This window comes from Vanacampus margaritifer, chromosome 10 (genome assembly GCF_051991255.1).
Source record: "Vanacampus margaritifer isolate UIUO_Vmar chromosome 10, RoL_Vmar_1.0, whole genome shotgun sequence".
NCBI classification, from domain to species: Eukaryota; Metazoa; Chordata; class Actinopteri; order Syngnathiformes; family Syngnathidae; genus Vanacampus; species Vanacampus margaritifer.
The window spans coordinates 9684585-9707370 of NC_135441.1; the positions used below are offsets into that span (position 1 = coordinate 9684585).

A 22786-nucleotide genomic window follows, 5' to 3' on the forward strand; every position below is an offset into this window, starting at 1 on the left:
GACCCCCAACTATCACATTTTCAGTTAGTGTTTTGGATCTATTAAAAACATCGTATGCATTTTTACATTATGCATGCATTTTATTACATATTTAAACTTTTTATAATTGCTGTAGCATAGCCTCATATATGCTGCTGTATGTCTTGTGCTAGATGTCTGTCGTCATGTGGCTGCGATGATTCCACTGGCAGATGATTTTCTAACACCTTTGTTGGTGGTGAGCAGCTTTGCGGTCAGGTTGCAACAAGGCACTCCTACAGACTTGACTTGTTAAAGATTGAGCTTTCAAATCACTACCACAGTCTCGCTTGATTGGCCTGGCTCTGTATCCTATTGTCAAAAGTGTCCTTGAGCAAGGCACTGCTTGTGCTTTGTTTCGCATTAAGTCAGAGCATTGTAAGTTGAATTTCCCCTCGAGTGATTATAATAAAAATACATGCAACCCCTCACTTCTTATGCTCCCACGTTCCACTGCCTGAGACTCATTCATGTAAGATAAAATTTGTATTTGAAATAAACCAGCCGTAAAACATCCGTAAGAATAATTTATTACAAAACATTGTATCAACACATTACAAAAGTAAATTATTAAATAAAAAGTAACCCTGTAAAGTCACTGAAAGTTGACACCAACCTACAAACATTAACACGGACCCATTCTTCTGCCATACATTAATCCCAAACATCAACATGTTAAGTCAGTGACAGAAGTAACAGGCTCCTATGTTGTCAAACGGTCCCTCTTCACTGATCCTCCTAAACATTTGAAAGTTTCTGAAGTACCTGGTCGCATCCAGGGATCAGTTGAGAAGGATTCTATTGAATTTTGACGGTTGTGAGTGAGGTGAGAAATTTGAGGAGGTAACAAGTCATCATCGGACAGGTCCAGTGTTCCTGGAAATCAGCGAGTAGTCACTCGTTGTGTTTACGCAAAGCTTTGAACATTTTTCAATATGACAGAAGCTTTACCCGATGTGTTGCCACCACGACTGGGGGACATCTTTTCTTGGCTTTTGTCGTCACTGCTTGACTCTGCTTCTTCCTGATTCCTGCTACCTGAGAGGATGGGATTGTCTAGTTCCTAACCAACAGAGGACGCACAATGAGTAAGGCTCCTAAACATGGTAGCAGTACATTAAGTCACAGGGACAGTGAGAGGAACAACATGGGTAAAGTATAGAGATAAGCACCAGGGACTGCAGGGTCTGTTTGGTCAGCCGCCTCCTCTCCCGGGCTGACAGCTGGATTTTATCCTCAGCCCTTGGGGATCTTGGCACAGGAAAAGCATCTCCCAACGGGGCTGAAAACACCCCAAACAAGAAATTACTCTACTCCAGGGGTCTGTAATCTGCGGCTCTGGAGCCACATGTGGCTCTTTAGTCCCTCTCCTGTGGATCTCTTCAAAAATTAGTAGAATTTTTTTCTCCCCGATAATTATTTTTGGGGATAAAATATTATTTAAATGGATTAATGATTCATTTTAATATTAAAAAAATGTCAGATTTCAAATTTTGTTGTCAGGAAAAAGAGATGAAAAGTTTTTAAAATGACCTAAACAAGTCCAAAACATGACTATAAAATGTCCAAGAAGGTGCCAAAAATTTAATACAATTAATTATAAAACACAGAGAAGAAAACATTCCAGAAGTAACCATAAAATGTCTCAAAACAATAGAAGAAATCCCAAAAATTACCATAACATGTCCACAAAATTGCCAAAAATGTCAGCAAATTAACAGAAAAAAAGGCAGGGATAATGTCAAAAAATTGCCATAAATTTAAAAAAAAAAGGGAATAAAAGGCAGAAAATGTCCATTAAAATTGCCCAAAAAATCAGCAGAAATTTGACAGAAAGGTAGGAAAGTCTAAAAATGTATGAAAAATGACAAATTAAAAAATACTTTGTAATATTTTTTTTAATATATAAATAAATCAAAAAACAAAAGGTAGAAAAAAATGCATTTTGGATGCTGCATATTTTTGTGTTATGGTGCAGCTCTAATAAGCTCTTGGGCCCTCAGTTCATTACACTAACACAGTTTCCATCATCACAATCTTCAAATGTAAATAACAAAGTTTTTGTTATTTATTTGCTGAGGTGGCAAATCCAGGTCCACAAAGTAAAAACCCTGCCACAGTTTGGCTCTAGCCATTGATCCAAGCTAGCTAGCTTCCTAACAGGTAAACGTGGACCATGGGAGCTAGCATCTGGTGCTAAAGCCAAACTGTGGCAGGGTTTTTACTTTCTGGATGGCTCTTTTGGCAGAAAAGGTTGCTGACCCTTGGTCTACCCTAACCACAGGACACACTTTATTTATTCCACTAATGATGTGGAAAATATTGCTTTCAGATCTTGAAACGATACTTTAATTTGATCAGCTCTCTTACCAAGAAAAGCACTATCCGACTCAAGGAGAGAGCCTCTTGCACGTCGCCCCATCATGCTCTCCTGAAACACAGACACCCCCCATTCACAACTCCACGCCAAAGGTGAGTGTCCAGTAAGATCACATGGGAAATATTGACAAAGACAAAGCAATTATTTGTCGCTCACCAGTTTGTTTTGATGAGTAGGGTACACATCAAAATAGTCTGTAAGACAAGAAAATACATTTTATGAAATGGATCCTATTTAAACATACAAAAATCGGCTTGCATCTCTCACGTTTAGACAACAACTTTTTATTAATTTATAGAAATTCCCTCCTTTGTGACTGTGGCACAGTTGCATGTACAGTAGTGTCAAGTAGAATTAAAAAGAAGCACTTTTCTCTAACCATTTGTGTATGTGGATCTTTGGCTACTAAGGTTCTGATGCGGATCATTGTAGACCCGCCTCCTCCTGCTGGACCCACCCACTCTCTCCATCCTCTCAACATCGATGGCGCCGAGCCTGGATTCACGATCTGACATGCACATACAAACCAGTCAGCGGTAATTTGGTGTCATTATCAGCAATTCTGGAAGGAATGCAATTAACAGCTTAGGTTTATCAACCTGTGTAATTGAGCTGAAGTGAGTCATGAATTTGCAGCAGATTCCTTGGTTCCATGTTTCTGGAGCGGGACTTTCGAACCGGAGCTGGTAGCCGCAGCATTGCCATATTAAAAACATCCGCTTGTGGACGTGCTTTTCTGTGTTAATGAATGAACAGGAGGAACATTTTATACAATCAATTTAGAACTAGATTTACACAGGTAACCACCTATTCATCACATAATTGACTATCATGACTATTTAGACAAAAAAACAACAACTTTATCAGCCATTTTAGCATTGTTTTATAATATTTTACCATGGTTCATTATTCATTTCAGCCAATGATGTTTCATGGAAATGCAGCTGGTAAGCACTCTAAGTAGTCTTCTTCTGGCTAAGTACAATATTAGGATGTTGCGGTCTATCAAAGAGGTCATTCAAATTATTCTCTTAACTCCTTTTCGCTTGAAACAGCATATGAAATTAAAAATCAGATCTGTTTCTATTTTTCAACACTAAAAGAACGGAACCAATTCTAGGGATGTCCCTATCACACTTTTTTGATACCCGAGTCTTGAGTCTTTGGTTTTAACTTAAGCATCTGCCGATACCGAGTCCCGATCCAAATACATTGGCAATGCATTACGGAGAAAAAAAAGACACTGCAGTGCAATTGCTTTTTAAAGTTGTATCATTTTTCTTTCTTCTTCTTGAGATCAATATTTGATGATGAATAAAAAATATAACGATTCTGACCTTCCAGCCATTAGGGAGTCCAATTCATCACAACTCCCCTGCAGCAGATCAGTCTCAAGTCGTTTTTGCTCAGCGCGAAGCTGCCGACGCAATGCTGACAGTTCACTGTACACGTCATGTTTACTAACTGAAAACAGAAACAATACATGGACAATAAATTGACTTTTTTCACAAAAAATTTAAAATATGTCCTGATTGCGGCGCTCAACTTCCGGTCCTTATATTTAGCGCTAGAAGCATGATGGATCGCAGAGTATATTGTACACTATCGCAAGCATTTGTCCAAAATCACCTTTGCCGATGAAAAAGAAGAATGAAGAAAGGGTATGCATTTTCTACGAGAAAACTCATGAAAAATCGCTTTATGTGCGCGTATGTCACCTAAGGTCAGAAAACTTATATGAATGGTCACTAATATTTTCCCACACATTTTTACGTTTTATGCCCAGTTCCACCTCTGAAAATATAAAAAACAATCGCCACAGGATTTTGGATTATATTGGCAGTCAATTCAACCTTCCTCCCCATAGATGCGCTCACTATAAAAAGCTTAACGTGTTAACTATGACCAATCCCTACCAAAATTGACATGTACATCTCTAACTCAGGCCCATATGAATCTCTTAAAATAGCAATATGATCAGCTCAATAGTTTGGGTTTGTTGGACATTAAGCATTTTTCTCATTAAGCGATGTGACAGATGTGCGCACCTATGCAGAGCAAGACAGTAAATGCCTATAAAATCCAAAATACTGTGTCGATCGCTTTCATATTTTCTGAGATTTCTGTGGGTTTACGTAGATATGTGCATGTGAATTTTGATAACGATTGGTCGTTGTTTTCTGGAATTAAGCCACATACAAATTAATTCAATTGTATGTTACCACGCAAAGTAATTTTATTAAGATGGTCAACAATTCTGTTTAATCTTAAATTGGTTCAACAATTCTCTTTTTAGAGTGTACTGCAGGTTACTACTTGTGACCAGATATCACTACGCGCATGGCCAAAACACTTTGTGATGGCTATTAATGCACATAATAATAATATACAGTAATTTCTGGACTATAAGCCGCTACTTTTTTCACTTGCATTCGACCCTGTGGCTAATATAAAGGTGCGGCTTATCCATCAAATCACAAGGGGGCGCACTATAAAGGAAGCGCAAGAGCGTCAGGCAGAGCAAAATAAACCAAGTGAGCCCAAATACAGTAGGAGAGACAATACGAGAGCGAGACAATTAGCGCCTCATTATGGAAAAGAAAGTCGCGGGAACCCGGTGCGGTAACATTAAAACACCTGCGGCTTATAGTCAGGTGCGCCTTATAGGCTAGAAATTACTGTAAGCCTCTTTGTGTAAGTGTGCATTTATGTGAATGAAAGCGGAATACTATGGAAAGTTCCCATTTAGATAAAATAGAAGAGTTGAACTACTTGATGGATGCAAAGCAGTTGATAGTGTCAAATAAATTATGTGTGTGTGTGTGTATGTACCTGCAGCTCGTAGTTGATTCCTACAAGCGGGGACAGGGGGAGACCGGCGACCAGACAAAGATTGCTCCTGAAGACATAAATACAAAAAGTGGAATGGTCACATTTCCGAGTAGAAAGAGAATCTTGTGAGACTTAAAGGCATTTCTGCTTTATAATCTAACAGGATAAAAAAAAACAAAAAAAACATTCTGTCTCAGCCAAGAATCATGTCCACAGGCTTACATTTATATGGTTTGTACACACATGTGTGAGACTCTCAGACAGCGGAGCAGTGGAGTGACGGCTCGCAACAACGGGAGACCGTGTCCTCCTCTGCACAGTGGGAACTGGAGCGGACGACTCCCGGTGGACCTGAAGTCACAGGGTAAATGATACATATGAGACACAGGGGAAAATGTCATTTGTATCTCTAGTGACTTTCTTTGTGACACTTTCAAAATGTCACATTTTTCTTTCTATTATACTAAGCAGTTTCGTACCCGTGCATGATTATTTTGCTCACGTTGGTTCATCTGCGCTGCTTTCTCCATCTCTTCAGTCCTCTTTCTTTCTGCTTCCATCTTCCTCTGTTCTGCCAGGTGAAGCTGTTCCTGTTTTTTGGCTTGTTCCTGTAATGCAGATTTCACCCACCCCACAAAATGATCCATAATTTAAGTTTTTTTTGTTTGTTTTTTTACATTGTGCCTTTGTACAAAAAGCACCCGACCTCTATCGCTTTCTGTTTCTTCTTCTGTTGTTCTTTTTCATACTCCTCCTTGATGAGAGCCATCTGCTCTGCCACCTTCCTCTCTAATTTTTCATTCTCCAGTCTGTTACGTTCCCTCTCCTCTGCCTGTCTTTGCAGCTTATCATCAATCTGAAAGCAGAGGCGGGTTAAAGTCTCTTGAACAAAATTTCAAATCCGAAACCAGCTTCATCGAGATACACCAAGTGGAGCTTCCCGCTTGTGGCAGTCATTGCAATGGTGGATGATTTTAAACTGTATCTAAACACTAGATGGGCAGCCATACAAATTTGGGTGCAACAGTCTACACATAATCGGCAAATAATGTGACCAACATCCAAATCTGTGTGTAGTGCAGCAAAATGGCACTCACAATTGGCCTTTTAGGACAAATAACCAAAAATCAGCTCTCAATGTTGAGCTTGCCGTTTGAAGACAAAGTATCAGAACTCATACTAGACCAACGGCGCATTAAGAGATACCTGCTTTTTCAGGTAAGCTTTGTACTTGTCTTGCTCATCGGGTTGCTGCGGTCTAGGCTGGTTGGTAAACACACTGCCCCTGGCAAACTGGGGTGTTTGAACTTGGGTGGAACATGGAAAAAACCAACAACAAAAATAATTCAGCATACATTTTATATTGTGTATAAAACCAAACAATCAATCAAATTCAAATCAACATCAAATGTAATTTTTAAATGACAAAAGCTGCAATTTGGTGAGGGGGCTTGGCACAGCTTAAATTTGCATTACAGAGTTTAAAATGTTAAAGATTTTTCTACATGATGCATGCTCCACCAATGCCCAGATGAGTATAGCCCATACATGCCGTGCAAGCCATTGAAGCTACAGGGCGGCCATCTTACCACTCCCATCTCCCCAGCAGACTACTGTATATACTATACGTATACGTACAGATCATAGTCTCTTAGAATAGGGCTAGGAGCAGGGGTGGAGCAGTGGTTTGCTGTGGTGGTCACTATTTTTTAAGTGGATGGTATGTGCTGCTTTGAAGACCCCCTTTTTATCGCTCAGTTCCTCAGACCCCAATATTAGATTTGGCAGAGGCATTTTTTGTTGAAATACAGGTTTTTTTTTCTAATAGAAAATACACAAGTTTCCTCCTGTAAACATCATTAACTCATTTGCTCCCAAAGACGTATAAATATATTCTGATTTTAAATGTTTTAAGTGTCCCAAAGACGTATTTATACGGTTTGCTAGAGCATACAGAAGGCTTTGATGCAGCCTCTCAACTGCAAAGAACGGTTGAAGACATGGTGGTTGTTACACAAACGGCCAGCAGGTGGCAGCAGAGCAAAATATATCAACCAGGGCCATATTAAAAAAAAAACTCAACTACTCACAATTCAAAATATATCAACCAGGGCCATATTGAAAAAAAACCTCAACTACTCACAATTCTAAATAGATTTGTGAATAATGATTAAACTTAGCTATACTCTAATGCTAATTGCTGCAAAACGGAAACTGATAGAAATATACATTTTTTCCTAACGAAAGATGAGACTTTAATGTTTCTTTTGGTAGATTCCATGTTTTTATAGCAATATAACACAATATTCTGTGGGCCTTGCAAAATCAATCAAAATCTAGTAAAACAATGAAGGGAGTTCAGTAAAAATGGCTGGGAGTGAATGAGTTAAGAATATAATTTATACATGTATTTAAGGAAAGTTGTAAAATGTCTGAAATCTTATTTATGCTTAGCGAATTTAAAACATCATTAATCATGCTGTTTCTACTAAGTACTGCCTCAAATGTTCTTCGATTTCGATACTGTAAACGTATAGAATCGTATGGCCAGAAACATTTCTTGGGAGTGGTAATATGGCGGCTTTGTGATTTCAAAAGTCTTGGCCTATGAGCTATCCAGTTATATACAGATCAGTGGTCCCCACAAACATGCAGTGTGTTGTGTTAGCTAGCGTATGACACAAGTGGGATGGAAATTGGAGGGGGGGAACACACAAAAAGAGCCTTCAAGCACGTCCCAAACTCCAGCTCAGGCACAAAGAAAACTGGGGGGACAGAAGTGCAACATGCACAAACTTGACACAGAGGCTGCAGTTACACTTTGGGCCAGATGTGGCAGTCGCGAGAAAAAAAAAAGTGACAACCTCCGCAATGCATCTTTAACAGCATATATTCTTGACAGAATATTTGTAATGTACATGCATTTCAAGCATGATCACTCGGTAATTTTCTGGAGAGGAAGGCTATGCCTTAAAGATTGTATAAACATTTGCGTTGCAGCTTGATTGCCATTGATACTTATCTCTGATTCAGTACCAGAAGTCTTGTCGTTGGGATTCTGCTCTGAGCTGGCTGAAACAACAGCTGATGCTCTCTCTTGCTGCTCTGGGCTGCTGTGGGCATCTTCAATCAACTTGTGTATCTGGTGGCCTGCATAATGAAATTACCTTCAAAATATTGCTCATCTGCATTTGTTTTTTCCTTATTCTTCATTTAAAAGATCAATTTGGATTTCAGATGTACAGAAATAAAAGGAAAACATAAAATTTCGGGGCATACACTGTGGATCAACTTGAGAAGTAAATATCCACATTACCACTGTTATTGATAGATGGGCTGAAATGTGGAGAAGGTGTTTGTCAGGAATAAATAATATTCATGAACAATGGTAAATAAAATACTAATAATTATTTATTGATTTTAATTCAGAAAATGTACTAGTTTTACATGCAAGATGAAAAATACTTGCACAGGTCTAAATTTTGGGTCTGGGGAAAATGACACCATTTAGCAGAGGTCATGTCGAAAAGCATCAAAATCAAGTACAAGTTCAAATGTCCCCGGAGGGAAATTATTGTTGCAGCAAGCAGTGAACAACATTTAAAACCAACAAAACATAAAGAACTAAGAACATAGAAGGTTTAAGAAAAATTGCACAAGAATCAACACAACCGAAGCAACGCCCATACATGACGGGGAAGTGCAAACAGCAATTTCTGTATATATGTAATATTCATAACAAATCAAGCAATTCAATAAAAATCAATAAAAACTGTCAATCAATCAAGTACAACTCGTCTCCCGACCGGAGTTCAAGAGAGAAATGGCTGAAGGGACAAAAGGAATGCTTGTACTTGTTGCTTTTAATCCCCGGAAATTCAAACTCAAGGTATAAAGGATGGGAGTCATCCGAAAGAACGACATTGGCTTTCCTCGATACCTGCCTGTTGAACAAATCTCTAAGTGAGCTTTGATGAACTCCCAATATTTTACTGCTTGTATTAATTATTTTGCTCAGTCCATTTTTTGATTTGGTGTTAATGTTGCCAAACCAACAGAGAAGAGAGATAGTCAACACAGATTCAATGTATGTCAATGAGACAGGGACAAAGACGGAGATCAAGACAGTCTAGATAGAAAAAATGATAGCCTGAAGAGGAAGACTAAAGAATGTTAACAATACAGCATTATTGCTACAGTACCAGAGGTCCTGCTATTGGGCTCAGGGTGCTCAGTTGGGCAGGTGGCCATCATAGCTGGGGTTCTCTGTCGGCATCCTGGGTTAGTGTGGGCCTCTTCATTCACCTTGTGCATCTGCTTAAGGTCAGCTGGTCACGAGAAAACAAAGCTTTACTCTTATGTGTGCGCAAATCAGTGTAGTGCAGTCATCAAATTGTGTATTATAAGGCAAAGCTTCGAGGTTAACAGTAGGACACACCAATGAGATTTCCTGTACTGTCTTTAAGTGGGGCTCCACCTCCACCTCGACCCCAAGGCTGATGCCTCTTCATGTCGGCCGCAACCTTGGCCTCGTAATGCTCCTGCTCCTCCCTCTCCACACGCTTTCGCTCTTGCTTCTCCTCAATCTTAAAATCAAAAATAAGAACAGTGCTTTTTTTAGTCAGATGATCCTGCAGTGCTAGTTTTGATCAAATGATGATACTTCATTGATACGCAGCTAGATTTTTTTCCTATTCCGTTTGACCAAATACAGTAGTGTAAATGATAAATCAAATGTACTACCATAATGGCAATTTGCCTATATTAATGAATGAATGTATACAGCAGAATTACCATTGAACAATAAAATACTATTTCTGTGCTGAATACTGCAATCAAATGGGTATTAAGTACTCCAAACACAAGATACACATTTTTCCCAGGACACTAGCACGACCCAGAAAATAACCTAATAATCTCTTTGAGATTAAAAAAGAAAAAGAAAAAAAAAGATGTATTTTTGAAAGGACGTTCATTACATTTACTGTATTAATGAGCTAGTGAAAACTGTGGAACATTCTCTCAGGCAAAATAGGGTCCTACAACACAAATGATGAGACGTACTACAGAAAATACAAAGGAGGATAGGAACAGGTTTGGTGTGGCATGGGAGCATTTAACATCTGACAGTATAACAACCACATCTAATAAATACATGTCGTCATAACTGGGGATCCAAGTTTTATATAGGGCTGGTCGTAACTCTATTTTTACCTTGTTCAATAGCTCGCTGCTCCTTTCCCTGGCACCGTTCTGCCAACATGTCACAAACTAAGATGCAATGAATGAATGAATCCAAACATCTTCAGACTTCTCTTGAACCATTTCACATTTTTATACAGTATGTGATGGTCTTATACGGTATATTTAATTAATTCATTCCACACAGTCTAGAAAAAAAAGCCCTTGTAATTACAATAGAAGCAGAAAAAAAAGAAAAAGCCCTAGTCCTATTCATCGGGGAATTTCAAATTCTATTACTTTAAAGCCGTGATGTTGGTCTTTCAGAATCAATAGATCAGTGATTTCCAACCAAGGTGCCGTGGTACCCTAGTGTGCTTTGCAAGATCAGGGTGCTATGGGAAGTAATCCAATTTCACTTAATTTGTCAAAAAATTATTCCTCTTTGGTCATCTATCTATCTATGCCAGTGACATAAAGTATATCGGTTTTGTGTTGAATTAAACATATTTTACACTGAATGATTCAATTTGTGTGAAAATTTAAACAAGATCATTATTTCAGTATTTGTGTCTGGTAGTGTACCGTAAGATTTTTGTAAAATGAATGCCTTGGCTCAATAAAACATTGGGACACAGTGCGACTGCTAACTATACTATATATAAAGTACTTTAAAGATGCATTGTGGAGTTTCAAATGTTAATGTTAAAGCTTTTTCTACATCATGCATGCTCCACCATTTCCCAGATGAGTACAAACAGCCCTGACTTTTTAACTGCAACTGTGCTTATCAGATTGTATCGTCTCTTCAGTGTGGAGTGGTGCTATGCACGAGCTTGACACAGAGGCTGCAGTTACGTTTTAGGCCAAAGGTGGCAGTCACAAGTAAAAAAGTGACAAACACCACATTGGACCTTAAAGTTAAGTTTAATAAATGAAAAGAAAATAATATTCTCAATTATTTCATCTGTAGCCTACAATCTCCCAAAATACACGTGCATGTGTATGTCATCTTAAGATGCATATAGAAGAGATTTCATGACTGCAGCATGCATACATGCAGACACTGTATTTATTAAGTGTCTGTCTGTGCCTACAGAAATGTTTCCTATTAAAAAAAAAATGTTCCATGGAATTTCATGTACAGAAGATACACAGATACATGTCCTCTCACCACTGATCAGAACTTTTGACTGTAATCATTGTGTGTGTAGCATATGAAAAGAAGAACCAATTTATAAGGTGAAACAGACCATTGATTGAAGAATGTCACAAAGAAATTGTGACAGTATAAATAAAATGAATCAGAGTGTTACTGTTTTTGTGGAAAGATTATTTCTAAAGTACAACTTACCTGTTTTTTCAAAGCATCTGCATAGTTCAAAGTCCTTTCCTTGGTTGATCCGGGCCTCTCTGGAAGGAACAGCCCAGTATTGGGGGCTGTAGTAATACTCTCAGTATTAGGCCTGCCAGGAAGAACACAAATTACGTTGCAAAGGCCATTGGTCATTTTCCCATTTTACTGCTCTAGTACTTAACCTAATTATTTACAGTAATGATTTCCAGAAGAGTTAATAACATAGTGCTTACATGTACAGTATCTTCACTCAAATTAATTGGTGATACTAGATGCAATGATTATCGGTAATTGATTGACAATGAACATTTTTGCCTAGTTTCTGAGATGTAACGAACGGACTGTGGATTTTCTGCACTGCCAATTTGAAATAAGATTATTTTTTAATACAGTGATGGAAATTAAGACATAAAAAAAAAAAATAACTTCTGGATTAATTGACAAAATAACCAACAGCTTAATCCACTATTAAAATAAAGTGTAATAGCAGCCCCAGTTGATACCCAACTATTTAACCCTCTGGGCTCTATACAGGCCATTTGCATTCACCATTGCATCCTTTTTTCTTTAAAAAACAAAAAAACTATTTAAGCAATGTTCATAACAATTTGAGTAAACTCATTCTACATTTCACTGAACTTCATTCTAGATTCAAAACTGGAACATATTAGTTTCTACCAGATTAAAACTGATAAATGTTTGGACAGGGAGGAACATTTCATATTCTTAATATCTGAAAGAGCCAATGATCAAGCTAAAAAGAGTAGTAAAAGCAAACAATAAATAATAAAACATGATTATATAATTAAAAAAAAAAAAAGATCATGATGTTCATTTGGTGCTCCTGCTAAACTGACATAAAAAGAAAAGAGTATATTTACTGTATTGAGGACTCATTGAAACTGCTTCTACTTTGGGGGCTTGTGTCACCAAGCTGACTGGGCACAGGTCCTCCCGGTGGCATGTTATAGCAGGGCAGGGGAAGTCCCACAACAGGGTAAGGCAAATGACCATCTACATAGGGAGATATGTTAAAAAATAAATGCTGAAAGCTTACTGTCGCTGAGATGAGAGAGTGTCCTCTATTCAACAGAAGGATTTAGTACTCACAGTAGGCAAGGTTTGGGTCAAGCAGGTTTCTATTGCTGTAGTTGTAATGGGAGTCTCGATAGGGACCACTGAAGGCTTCGCCAACTATGTGAGCGGGGTGAGGAGGGAGCAAAGGAATTCTGCAGAATGCCACAAAGTTAAATTAATCATTATGGCACATTATAAGGATTTTAAATCGTTAGATACACAGCAAAAAAAATACAACAATTAGAACAAAAAATGAGACAAGCGTGTCAAAAAAAGATAGCTTCCGGATTTTTCCACCAGATTATCTTAATAAACATCAAGTCAAATTTTTATACCAAAAATGGTTCCAACAACCAAACCAAAAAAGCAAAGGTTACAAACACAATATATACCTGGAGGTGTCCACAGCTCTGGGGACGGGGAGGCCAACAGGCTGCCTATTCGGCGACAAGCCTTCTCCATTGCACTGAAGCAGTGGAGACTGAAAGGCTACAAGGGGCTGATCCGGTGGAGGCATCAGCCGGCCCCTAACGCCAGCCTGGTCATGATTAGGTAAACTGGATGATGATTCATTCTGTCCCAACATGGACTGCCCCAACAGCCGAGAATCTTTTCTCCTGCTCAGTCCAAATTGCCTGATTCGGTTGGGCTAATGAGTGGAGACAGACCAACAACAAAAATGCTATGAATAAGTGCCAGATTTTCTAAAATGGCCACCTGAAACTACTGATTATCTGTTGAACCAAAATAAAACATTTGCTTTTACTTTGGAAAACAATTAACCTTTTTGCCTTGTTTCAGAGATGTAACGAACGGACTGTGGAAAAGATCCACTTAGTATTGACTAACAGTTTTTATATTGTTAAATGATATAATCAATAAAATTTGAGAAATGCCCAAAATAAGCATTTCTTTTTTCAAAGGTAGTGTTGGTTGTTTTTCTATTGGATCAAGGATTCAAATGCTTGGACAAACCTAAACTGCCGTGGCCGTCAGCTTTATACAGTACAGGCGTGTTCTTAGGATTTGAGTTGTCCCACAGCTCAATGAACAAGTACGAATTTTTCAGATGGTGCTACCAACAGACCGGTACAGTCATCAAACATCGGAAACTAAGTTAACTAATTAAACTAAGTACAAATGTAATGCATTGATTGATTACAAGATCAATACATAGAACAGAAACGTGAAGCATACGTTTTTTTTCTTTTTATAGGCACAAAGGAAATTACCTCTTTTCCGCTTGCCAAGGTTGCTTATGCAAGATAAAAGACTGTGTTGCAGGCTGTGTTTCTGTAGCTTTAGTCTGTCACGGACATTGCTTTGTGTTTTTAAAGTCTCAGTCTCCCTGACACATCTCTCATTAGATTTCTATGAATCACTTTAGCAGAGGTTTGCTTTTAAAGCTTTGTGACATGGAGATGATTACCAAGAGTAAATGTCATTGAAAAGCTTTGTGACATGAAGATGACGACCTAGTGTACATGTCATTCACACTGCCCACTAACATCCTGCAACGCTCACACTGGTGGTTATGAATTTTTGTTCAATCTTTTTGCGTGGGCATTCATGTAACAAAAACAATCACAACTTTTAATGTGCACAGAATACGTCTGGGAAGTGACACGCATGCACACCAAACATGTTACGTATAGGAGGACCCAAAAAAATGCCAAAATAAATAAAAATGGATTAAATAGCATTTTATGACACATTTCATGCTGACAGCGTCTGCAGTATGAAATAAATAAATATAAGAGGTGGGCATTTTTATTTATTGATTGATAAATAATTCTATTTATATATTTATTTCCACATTTATTTTTTGAATCTCGTTTATTTTTGTATTTTTACTTTTATTAGATAGATAGATAGATAGATAGATAGATAGATAGATAGATAGATAGATAGATAGATAGATAGATAGATAGATAGATAGATAGATAGATAGAGAGAGAGAGAGAAAGAAAACTGGTCACATCCATGTCACATTGGGCAAATACGAATTCTCACTTTAAATGATTTCTGAGAATAATGTGAGACTCCTGACAACCCTTTTTTTCTTTTCACTGGCCCTAATCCTCTTCCCGTAGGCAAAACAAATGTGAGCTTGATAAATTAAGTAACACACAATGGATTTTTTTTAGACATTGAACTTCTGACCAATGCGGATACACTACTTAATCTATGGAAAGCACCAACTTTTCAATCTGTCTCTCAACAAGGGTAAATTGCCTTTAGTTTTGACCCCAATTTGCACTTTACCCTGACAGACAAGTCTATCACTTCTCATCATGGTCTTCACCAATTTACGTACAACTTCCCCTGGTTTAACAATGATTTTTAAAAAATTGATTTTTTGGGACGCACTAGGTTTTGTGCCAATCCTGGCTGTTTGATACGAGATGAAGATACGGTACTATTTTATCATCGGTTGTGTCAAGATCCTCTTTCACAAGCTCAGGAGGCGGATATGCTGTTTTGCATTTCATTATGAGCAATGCTTTGGAGTAAACAGTTCCAATGCCATAGGATAACTGATCCTAACTAACTACCGCCAAATGCCAGTTATTAACCCCAGCCATGGCTTTGTAGTACATGTTCACAAAAAGGAAGCGTTGTCCAGTTACGATTGCCAATGGACTTCGAAAGGCTGCACTTCTGCCGTTGAAGACAGAACACCTCAAGCTCATCTGCGAATTTGCCTCATGATGTAATTGACTACACCGAAAAAGACTGATAATGTGTGCACCAAGATGTTTTGAGATGGTAAGCATAATTTGCTATGCGTCAGACTGTACATATTTACTATGGAGAAAAACAGAAAAAAAAACTTGAATTTAGATGACCTAAATTCAGTTAATTTGCCTCTTAAATCACTGTACCTGTGATGTCACTATTGCACACAAATACATCACAAACAATAAATCGTGCAACCCTACATCAGATATATGCTGACCTGTTTCTCTGGATCATTTGCCCCCGTCGCAGCAACTTTTAGCTCCAAATCTTTCTCCCTGTACAAAGGACACAGTTTACAGTAAGTGGTTAAATATAATACATTAGCGGTGCAACAATTAATTGCAAACTCATTTTCCAATCAATCAATGACTCTTTTGATAAATGATTCATCATTAAGAACCATGGTTTAACTTAAAATTGTCCAAATCCACTGATTTTAGGCTTATAACAGTACATAGTGATTTCTGTAGTCTTCCATTTCACTTTTTTGGGGCAAATGTTAATCATATAAGGTTTGTTTCCGTTTGCTGGGATTTTGCAGTTTTGTTTTGATCTTAAATGCCACGCGTCATAAAAAAATACCAATACATACTGATTTATGTATTTTATGTTTGTTTGTTTTTATTCTGCATGATGCATTTTTTGGTACATTTATACTCAAGAATGACGTATACAGTAGTCCGAAAAATATGGGAATTTTCAGTACCGCAGTTTACGCAAGACACTACATTGTAAATGTAAGAGTGAATGGTTGTTTTGTCTATATGTGGACTAGCAACCACTCTAGTGTGTGTCCCAAGCCTACCGCCCAAAGTCAGCTGGAATTCACCCACGAGCCTCATGAGAAGCGAAATGATGATCGATGTTATTGATTTTTACATTTGTCAGATTTAAGCTTTTTTAGTTACTGTTGTAGGTTTTCTTGAGCCAATAATTCAAAAGTGTACACTACTACTTCTACTTGTCCATTCATACATGGCTCTATTCCCTTGTGATTGTAGTTCAAGCATCATACATGTGAGCACATTTTGTTTGCGTGCAGTAGAATATGTCATAATAATCAGTTAAAACTGAGCTTGCCTCTTTTTGTTTCTGTATTGCTCGGCTATCTGTTCCTGGAGCTCGTCTCTGTAGCGCTCTTTCCTCCTTTGTAAGGTTTCATCGGTAGCATTTTCTCCTGAAAAAAAAAAGACGTTTTTCTGAGAACTTTATTCAGAATTGTCTACTACCGGTCACAAGGCTGCATGGTGGTACAGGCTCAAACTAACTATAATTCTGCAAGTCATTTTTACCAATCAAAAGGCCAGTAGAAAATTCCGCTTCATCAGCTTTGTTTTGTGCTCTTGATCGCCTGCTTTTGCTGATAAAACCTGAAATTATCTCCCTCTCCTCCCTGAAAAAAAAAAACTTAATTAAAATACACAAAGAACATACATTAAGTGTGGACATTAAATGAATGAATGATGTCTTTGTATTCCTTTCCGCTCACAACAGCTTAATGGCACTTAAAGTGGAAATCTTTGACTGTCTCACGATTCGATTCAGATTTTTGGGTCTGAGATTCGATTCAGAATCAATTTTCGATTCATAATGATTTGATTGACAATGATTTCTGCTTCAATCTATAGATGTGCAAAGAGTCGTCATGATATCCAAACTGACTCGCCAATGCTAATTAGTGCGCTACTCGCGGCACTTTTATCACTCAAAAGAACGGCTATTCATACAAAACGCTTCAGGAATGTATACAGAGAAGCATGTTAACATTACTCACCGGCATATGCGCTTCCTACGCTGCAAAAAAACAACAACTTTTTGGGGAAAAACTTGTTTGTGACTTTTTCCTTCTACTGTCTAATGTGGCTACAACTCGCAAGTCACGAGTTTCGATCAACACGTAATCGCCTTGCGAAGTCACCAAAATCAGAACAACAATGAGGAAAGAGAAAAACTTGTGGCGGTTGCCGTTTCCCCCCCGCTTTTTTTAAAATGTACTTGGCATGGATGGATGGTTTGAGTGAGAGGAGACAGCGTCTAGATAAAGAATTTGAAAAGGCTAACAGTAGAGTGGAACGAAAATAGGCAAAGGATTATTAAGAGAATTGTTTTGGTGGAAGAGACGAAGCCGAGAATGCAACATCGTCGCGCATGACGGTAAGATAATCTTTTATACTAAATTATTTTTAGCCAATCAGCACGAAAGCCCGATCAGGAGTTTATCGGGCCGGCGGAGTAACTACCCTCAAGTAGGACCTCCGCCCGTCCCCTTAAGTTCCTGTAAATGTTGGGATGGCTCCTGTAGTGGAGACGCCACATACGGGGCTGGCCCCATAAATTTACCCCGAAGTTCCTGCAGTGGAAACGTGGCTATGGTGTTTTTGTCGCAAAGCATTGCCATATGTGATACATCAGGTACAAAATGCACTCATCTGTCAAACTTTGGGTGGGTGTTGCGCTAGTATATAATTAGAGCAATCTCCTTTGTGAATAGGACGTATTGAGGGAGTAAACTGCGGGTGCAAATGAAGAGCAAATTATCAGCTATCAGCGGACGCAGTGCATTCTTAGTGCATTTGGCCCTTTGTGTTCTAACTACCTGTCATCATCCTTTGTGTGTTGCATCTTCTCATAACTGCAGTCCAGACCCAATTGTCTGCTACTTCTGACCTCTGTTAGCTTTTCCTGAGTGTACTGCTCCTCCTCTGACTCCTGGTCCACGGGCATCTCTTGCCTGACCTGGTGTCTGGGACTTTCCGGAGGGGAAAGAACTCTGTGAGGCTCCTTACGGGCTTCTGTCAGTGTGCCTACATCCCTCCGTGAATGGGGGCGTTGTCTGAGGACACCATTTTGCTAGAGGAAGAGGAATGTGATGTACAGACATATTTTTTTTCTTTAATGATACAAAATTAATCATTGAAATTCTTACCCATGTTTTTTTAAACTTCAAGAGTCTCCATTGTTTACAAATTACTCAATGTACTTATTTTTAATGTAATTTAATGTATTCAGCAATAACTATTTTATTTAATTGTCTTGGTTGTTGCTGCTGTATTAACAAATGGTTATTGCTATTTAACAAATGGTAAATACCTAAACACAGCATTGTCAACTCATTATTCAAAACTGTGCAAGCTACAGAGAATATTTCACTCCACAGAGTGTCAAATGTAACACAAAAAGCATGTCATTACAGTATTTAGGCACTTGGGAATTGTCACTGGAAAGAATCATGACGGATAAAAACACTGCAAATCTGTCACCTGTGCAATGTAGTGTCTGTAGTCCATACGAAGCTCATGCTGAAGCCTCTTTTTCTTCTTTTCGTACTCCACACCGAGGGGAAGACCCACAATGCTGCTTTCCTCTGATAGAAACGCACAAATTAATATTTTAATTGTCTTCATTGCAAGGGTTTCAAAACAAGACAAATACAATTTTACCATTTTATAGTGGCTATCCTCAGCTCCTATAGTTGCTGCGCATGGGTGTTTTTTTTTACGTGCTCGACTCAACAATTGGGCATGCTGATGTTCTCTTTGCGTGGTGTTCCAATTTTATAGTCAACTTCAATGTTTGAAGCTTTAATTGTGATGCAGATAGATTGTTTAACTAATTTACTCCCAAAAACGTATAAATACGTTCTATTTAAAATGTTACCATACTCTCAAAGATGTATTTATACGTTTTTTTGTGGGGGCTTTTTATGCTAAAGCATACAGAAGGCTTTAATGCAGCCTCAGAATTGTAGAGAACGTTTGAAGCAATGCTAGTTATTACAAAAACGGCCAGTAGGTGGCAGCAGATTATAAGAGATCAACCAGGGCCATGTTGAAAAAAAAAACAGTTTTAAACAGGTATGTGAATAATGATTAAACTTAGCTATACGCTAATGCTAATTGCTACAAAACCAAAACAGATATAAATACACTTTTTTTCCTGATGAAAGAAGAGTCTCTAATCTTTCTTTTGGTAGGTTCCATGTTTATATAGCAATAGAACCCAATATTCTGTGGGCCTTGCAAAATCAGTCAAAATCTAGTAAAATAGCCGGGAGCGAAGGGTGTTGCTTCAGTGAAAACGTCTGGGAGTGAATGAGTTAACATTGTTTGAGTCTGTGAATAAACTAGTGGTAAAAAACACACAACCCCTACACTTGTGCTTTTAAAGAATAGACAGTACCCTGCAATGCCACAGTGGAGACCTGCTATAAACGCATGCATGACAAATAAACAGATGTGGCCCCTTTAAATTTACTGCAACAAACATAACAGAAAACTAAAACTAACAATGTGGATTAGTGTATAGTCACGTACCTATTTCCTGCACAGCTAACCTGGGAGGGATGTTCTCCTTGAAAAGGGGCTCATAGCTTTTTTGAGGTTTTGTCTGTCAGATGAAAATCAATGACTTAAATTGGCTCACATCTATTAAAAAAAAACTAACACAGTAGAGTAATGGGTTTAACCTTTTGATTACAGTCTAATAACAAAATATGTGATCGGCTGAAATGTCCTAGTTTGGTTCAGTGAAATTAGTGATCTGCCCCAAAATCCTGATCGTGTAAAGCCTGCTTTCCATAATGTTTGTCTATTGACAGTATACGAAAAATGTGTACTGTTAACGCATCATCGTCATTTGGTCATAGTTTGAAAAGTGTAGCCCAGTTTTGAAGAATATGCCAACTCACCTGGATTTCCATGTAGGGAGGATCTTGCTGCAAAGTAGCTCTATCTTGGGCCACTCTTGTCTTACGTTCCCTGATGAAGAGCTCCAGCTCATCTTCCATGGCTACCTGGCAAAAAAGTATTAACGCACCACCTGAGATCACAAAAATAAAATGATGGCATACATGCACATCTACAGTTCTATAAATATATTACAAAAGCAAATGAAGAAACAAATCTGTGGAAATTAGTACAAATACTGATTGGATATTGAACTTTTTTTGTTGTTGCATTATTTAATACACTTCTACATACTGTAGTAGTGCACAGCAAATCTGTCAGTGTTAAATTTCCAGTGTTCGATGAAATCTGGTGTAAACAGTGTTATTCTGACACTGTTAGGATGAAAAAATTACTCTGTCAGAGTAAATTTCCACAAGTGTTGGAGCGGAAGCTAAGCGTAACCTAATTAGCCCTAACACTGAGTGTCAAATTTACCACACCCTCATTTCCAGTGAAGGAAAAACTTTCCGAATTTCAGCGTGCTGTCGGCATTTCAATAGCGATCCAGTTGTTGTTAGGGCAGCGTGGCTCAGTGGTAGAATGGTCGTCTCCCAACCCTGAGAGTGTTTTTTTTTTTTCCTGGAGAGCGTGGGTTTGATTCTAGGCCAGTGTGACTATGTCAAAGTATCCTTGAGCAACATACTGAACCCCCAAGTTGCTCCTGATGCCGTGTCATCAGTAGTCAAAGTCGCTGTGAGGGCCTTGTAAGGAGGAAAAACATTATATAAATGAAGTACCTTTTACCAGAGTGAAGTGTTAGTTTGAGTTAATTTTTTAACACTGATACTAGTGTAGAGTACTTTCAACACTATTCAGTGTTTACCAGTGTAGATTGTAGCTTTTTAACACTTTAAAGTGTTGGAGTAAAACTGGTTAAGTGCAAAAGAAAATTAACACTTTGAAAAGTGTAAGATTAACACTCTTTGGTGTGGACACATATAAACATGTTTCTAGTGTTGTATTTAACACTACTCAGTGTTTGTCAAACTCTAGAGATTTTGCTGTGTGGTATTGGTTGCACAAAGCAAGACTTCAGTCCTCAATGCCGGTGCAGCTCAATTAGTTCAGTTAGGTCCTTCTGTAGCATGAACTATGCAGGGTAGCCTCATCAGTGGTACGGGATCAGTGATCTTTTGGTTCAGGTCATTTTCTGTTGTGCATTTTTGTTCAACATAATCCTACAGAAGAAAAAAAAAGTCCCAGGGAGTGATACTTGATAATGGTGAATGGGGTGGCTAGAGGATTTTGACATCTCCTCCAATTCAACGGTCTGAAAACATTTGAACAACCCGCAGATATGCAGTTCCTGATGTGGTGGTGCACCATCTAAAAACTTAGAATAAATCCAATTAACATGTCAATCATTTGGTTTTGAAATGTAGTGTTTTAGAGACAACTTGTTTATCCCTGAATCAGAATACACAGCAATTTTCAAATTATCCATGCACAAAACAAAGAGACATCCTTTATCAGTAAGTCTTCCTCTTCATAAGTGTTCGCTGTAGAATGTCGCTAAGGAAATCGCCTTCACATTCAGCCACATTTCAGAAATATATTTATTTAGGCACCTGAGTACCTTGTCATAAGGCTGCGCCAATTTTGCCAACCCATCACAACAAAAAAGAAAAAGTGATGGTGGGTCTAGACCTAGACAAATCGAAATGAAATGATAAAAACAGTAAGCCAGTGATTTCGGTCAAACGAATTACAAATGCAAAAGGACTTTCTTTTTTTCCCTTTTTTTTTTTACTGCAACATACCTTTAGTAGTAAATAATTTTACGCTGCAACATAAATTGTGTTTGTGTTCATGCGTGGGTCTGTAATACAATTGCAAAATGTACAGAGGTACTGAAAAGTCTGTTTCAACTTGCAATTAGTAATAGGTGCTGTCCAATCATTCTCTGTCAAATAAATACTGTTACTGCCACTTTAATTTCCGTTGTCTGGCAACCACAATGCAGCCATAAGCACCGAGCAATAAGCTATGGTGAGCTAAAAACGGCGTTAAATTGATTTATAGTTAACGAGTGCACTTATTACCGTGGTGGTACTAACGGTCAATTAAGTCTGTGATTTACAGCATGTTTGTTGTGCAAGCTAATAATATTCCTCTTTGATATATTTAAGCTAGCCTGTTTGCTTGAAGAAAAGAGTCCAGGCGAACATTTAAACTATAAAGCTAACCCATACCTCGCATACAGTTAAATGCAGGGATGCTAACGTCTCACGGTGTTAACCAAATTTAAACATAAATTCGTAATATGCAACGTTACCTACCCGGTAGAATGGTTTGTACCTAGCAACTGTTTTGTGGCGCCTTGTTCTTAATATCCGATAAGTCAATGCAGATGCAGATGCAGTGCAGTTTCCGGTGTAACATGTCAAAATAAAATTTAATTAGCATTTTTTTTGGGGGGGGGGGGGTTTCCTTCTTCCATATTTACAATGAGAAACTAACTACTTACCCGAT

General features: G+C 38.2%; 1 protein-coding gene across 8 annotated transcripts; it reads right to left on the bottom strand.

Annotated features, from left to right (window-relative positions):
* Window positions 1-532: 532 nt before the first annotated feature.
* LOC144059395 (centrosome and spindle pole-associated protein 1-like) lies at window positions 533-22681 on the bottom strand. 8 transcript variants are annotated; one of them, XM_077578459.1, is made up of 28 exons: window positions 22594-22681; window positions 20275-20375; window positions 19901-19973; window positions 18848-18951; window positions 18184-18437; window positions 16880-16980; window positions 16668-16764; window positions 15805-15862; window positions 13238-13494; window positions 12879-12997; window positions 12650-12782; window positions 11766-11877; window positions 9669-9816; window positions 9433-9558; window positions 8267-8380; window positions 6437-6537; window positions 5937-6086; window positions 5710-5838; window positions 5453-5581; window positions 5231-5297; window positions 3736-3862; window positions 2998-3134; window positions 2778-2906; window positions 2555-2592; window positions 2389-2449; window positions 1191-1300; window positions 970-1081; window positions 533-894 (listed from the first exon to the last, which is right to left on the bottom strand). In XM_077578459.1, exons 2-28 carry the CDS (start codon window positions 20371-20373, stop codon window positions 722-724), a joined length of 3258 nt encoding a protein of 1085 aa, XP_077434585.1. In that variant the 5' UTR covers window positions 20374-20375; window positions 22594-22681; the 3' UTR covers window positions 533-721. The 8 variants fall into 8 exon arrangements, 7 of the variants coding, with proteins under 7 accessions (XP_077434585.1, XP_077434583.1, XP_077434581.1 ...); XM_077578457.1 differs by having other exon boundaries at window positions 22590-22658; XM_077578455.1 differs by having other exon boundaries at window positions 20275-20405; window positions 22594-22657.
* Window positions 22682-22786: the final 105 nt, after the last annotated feature.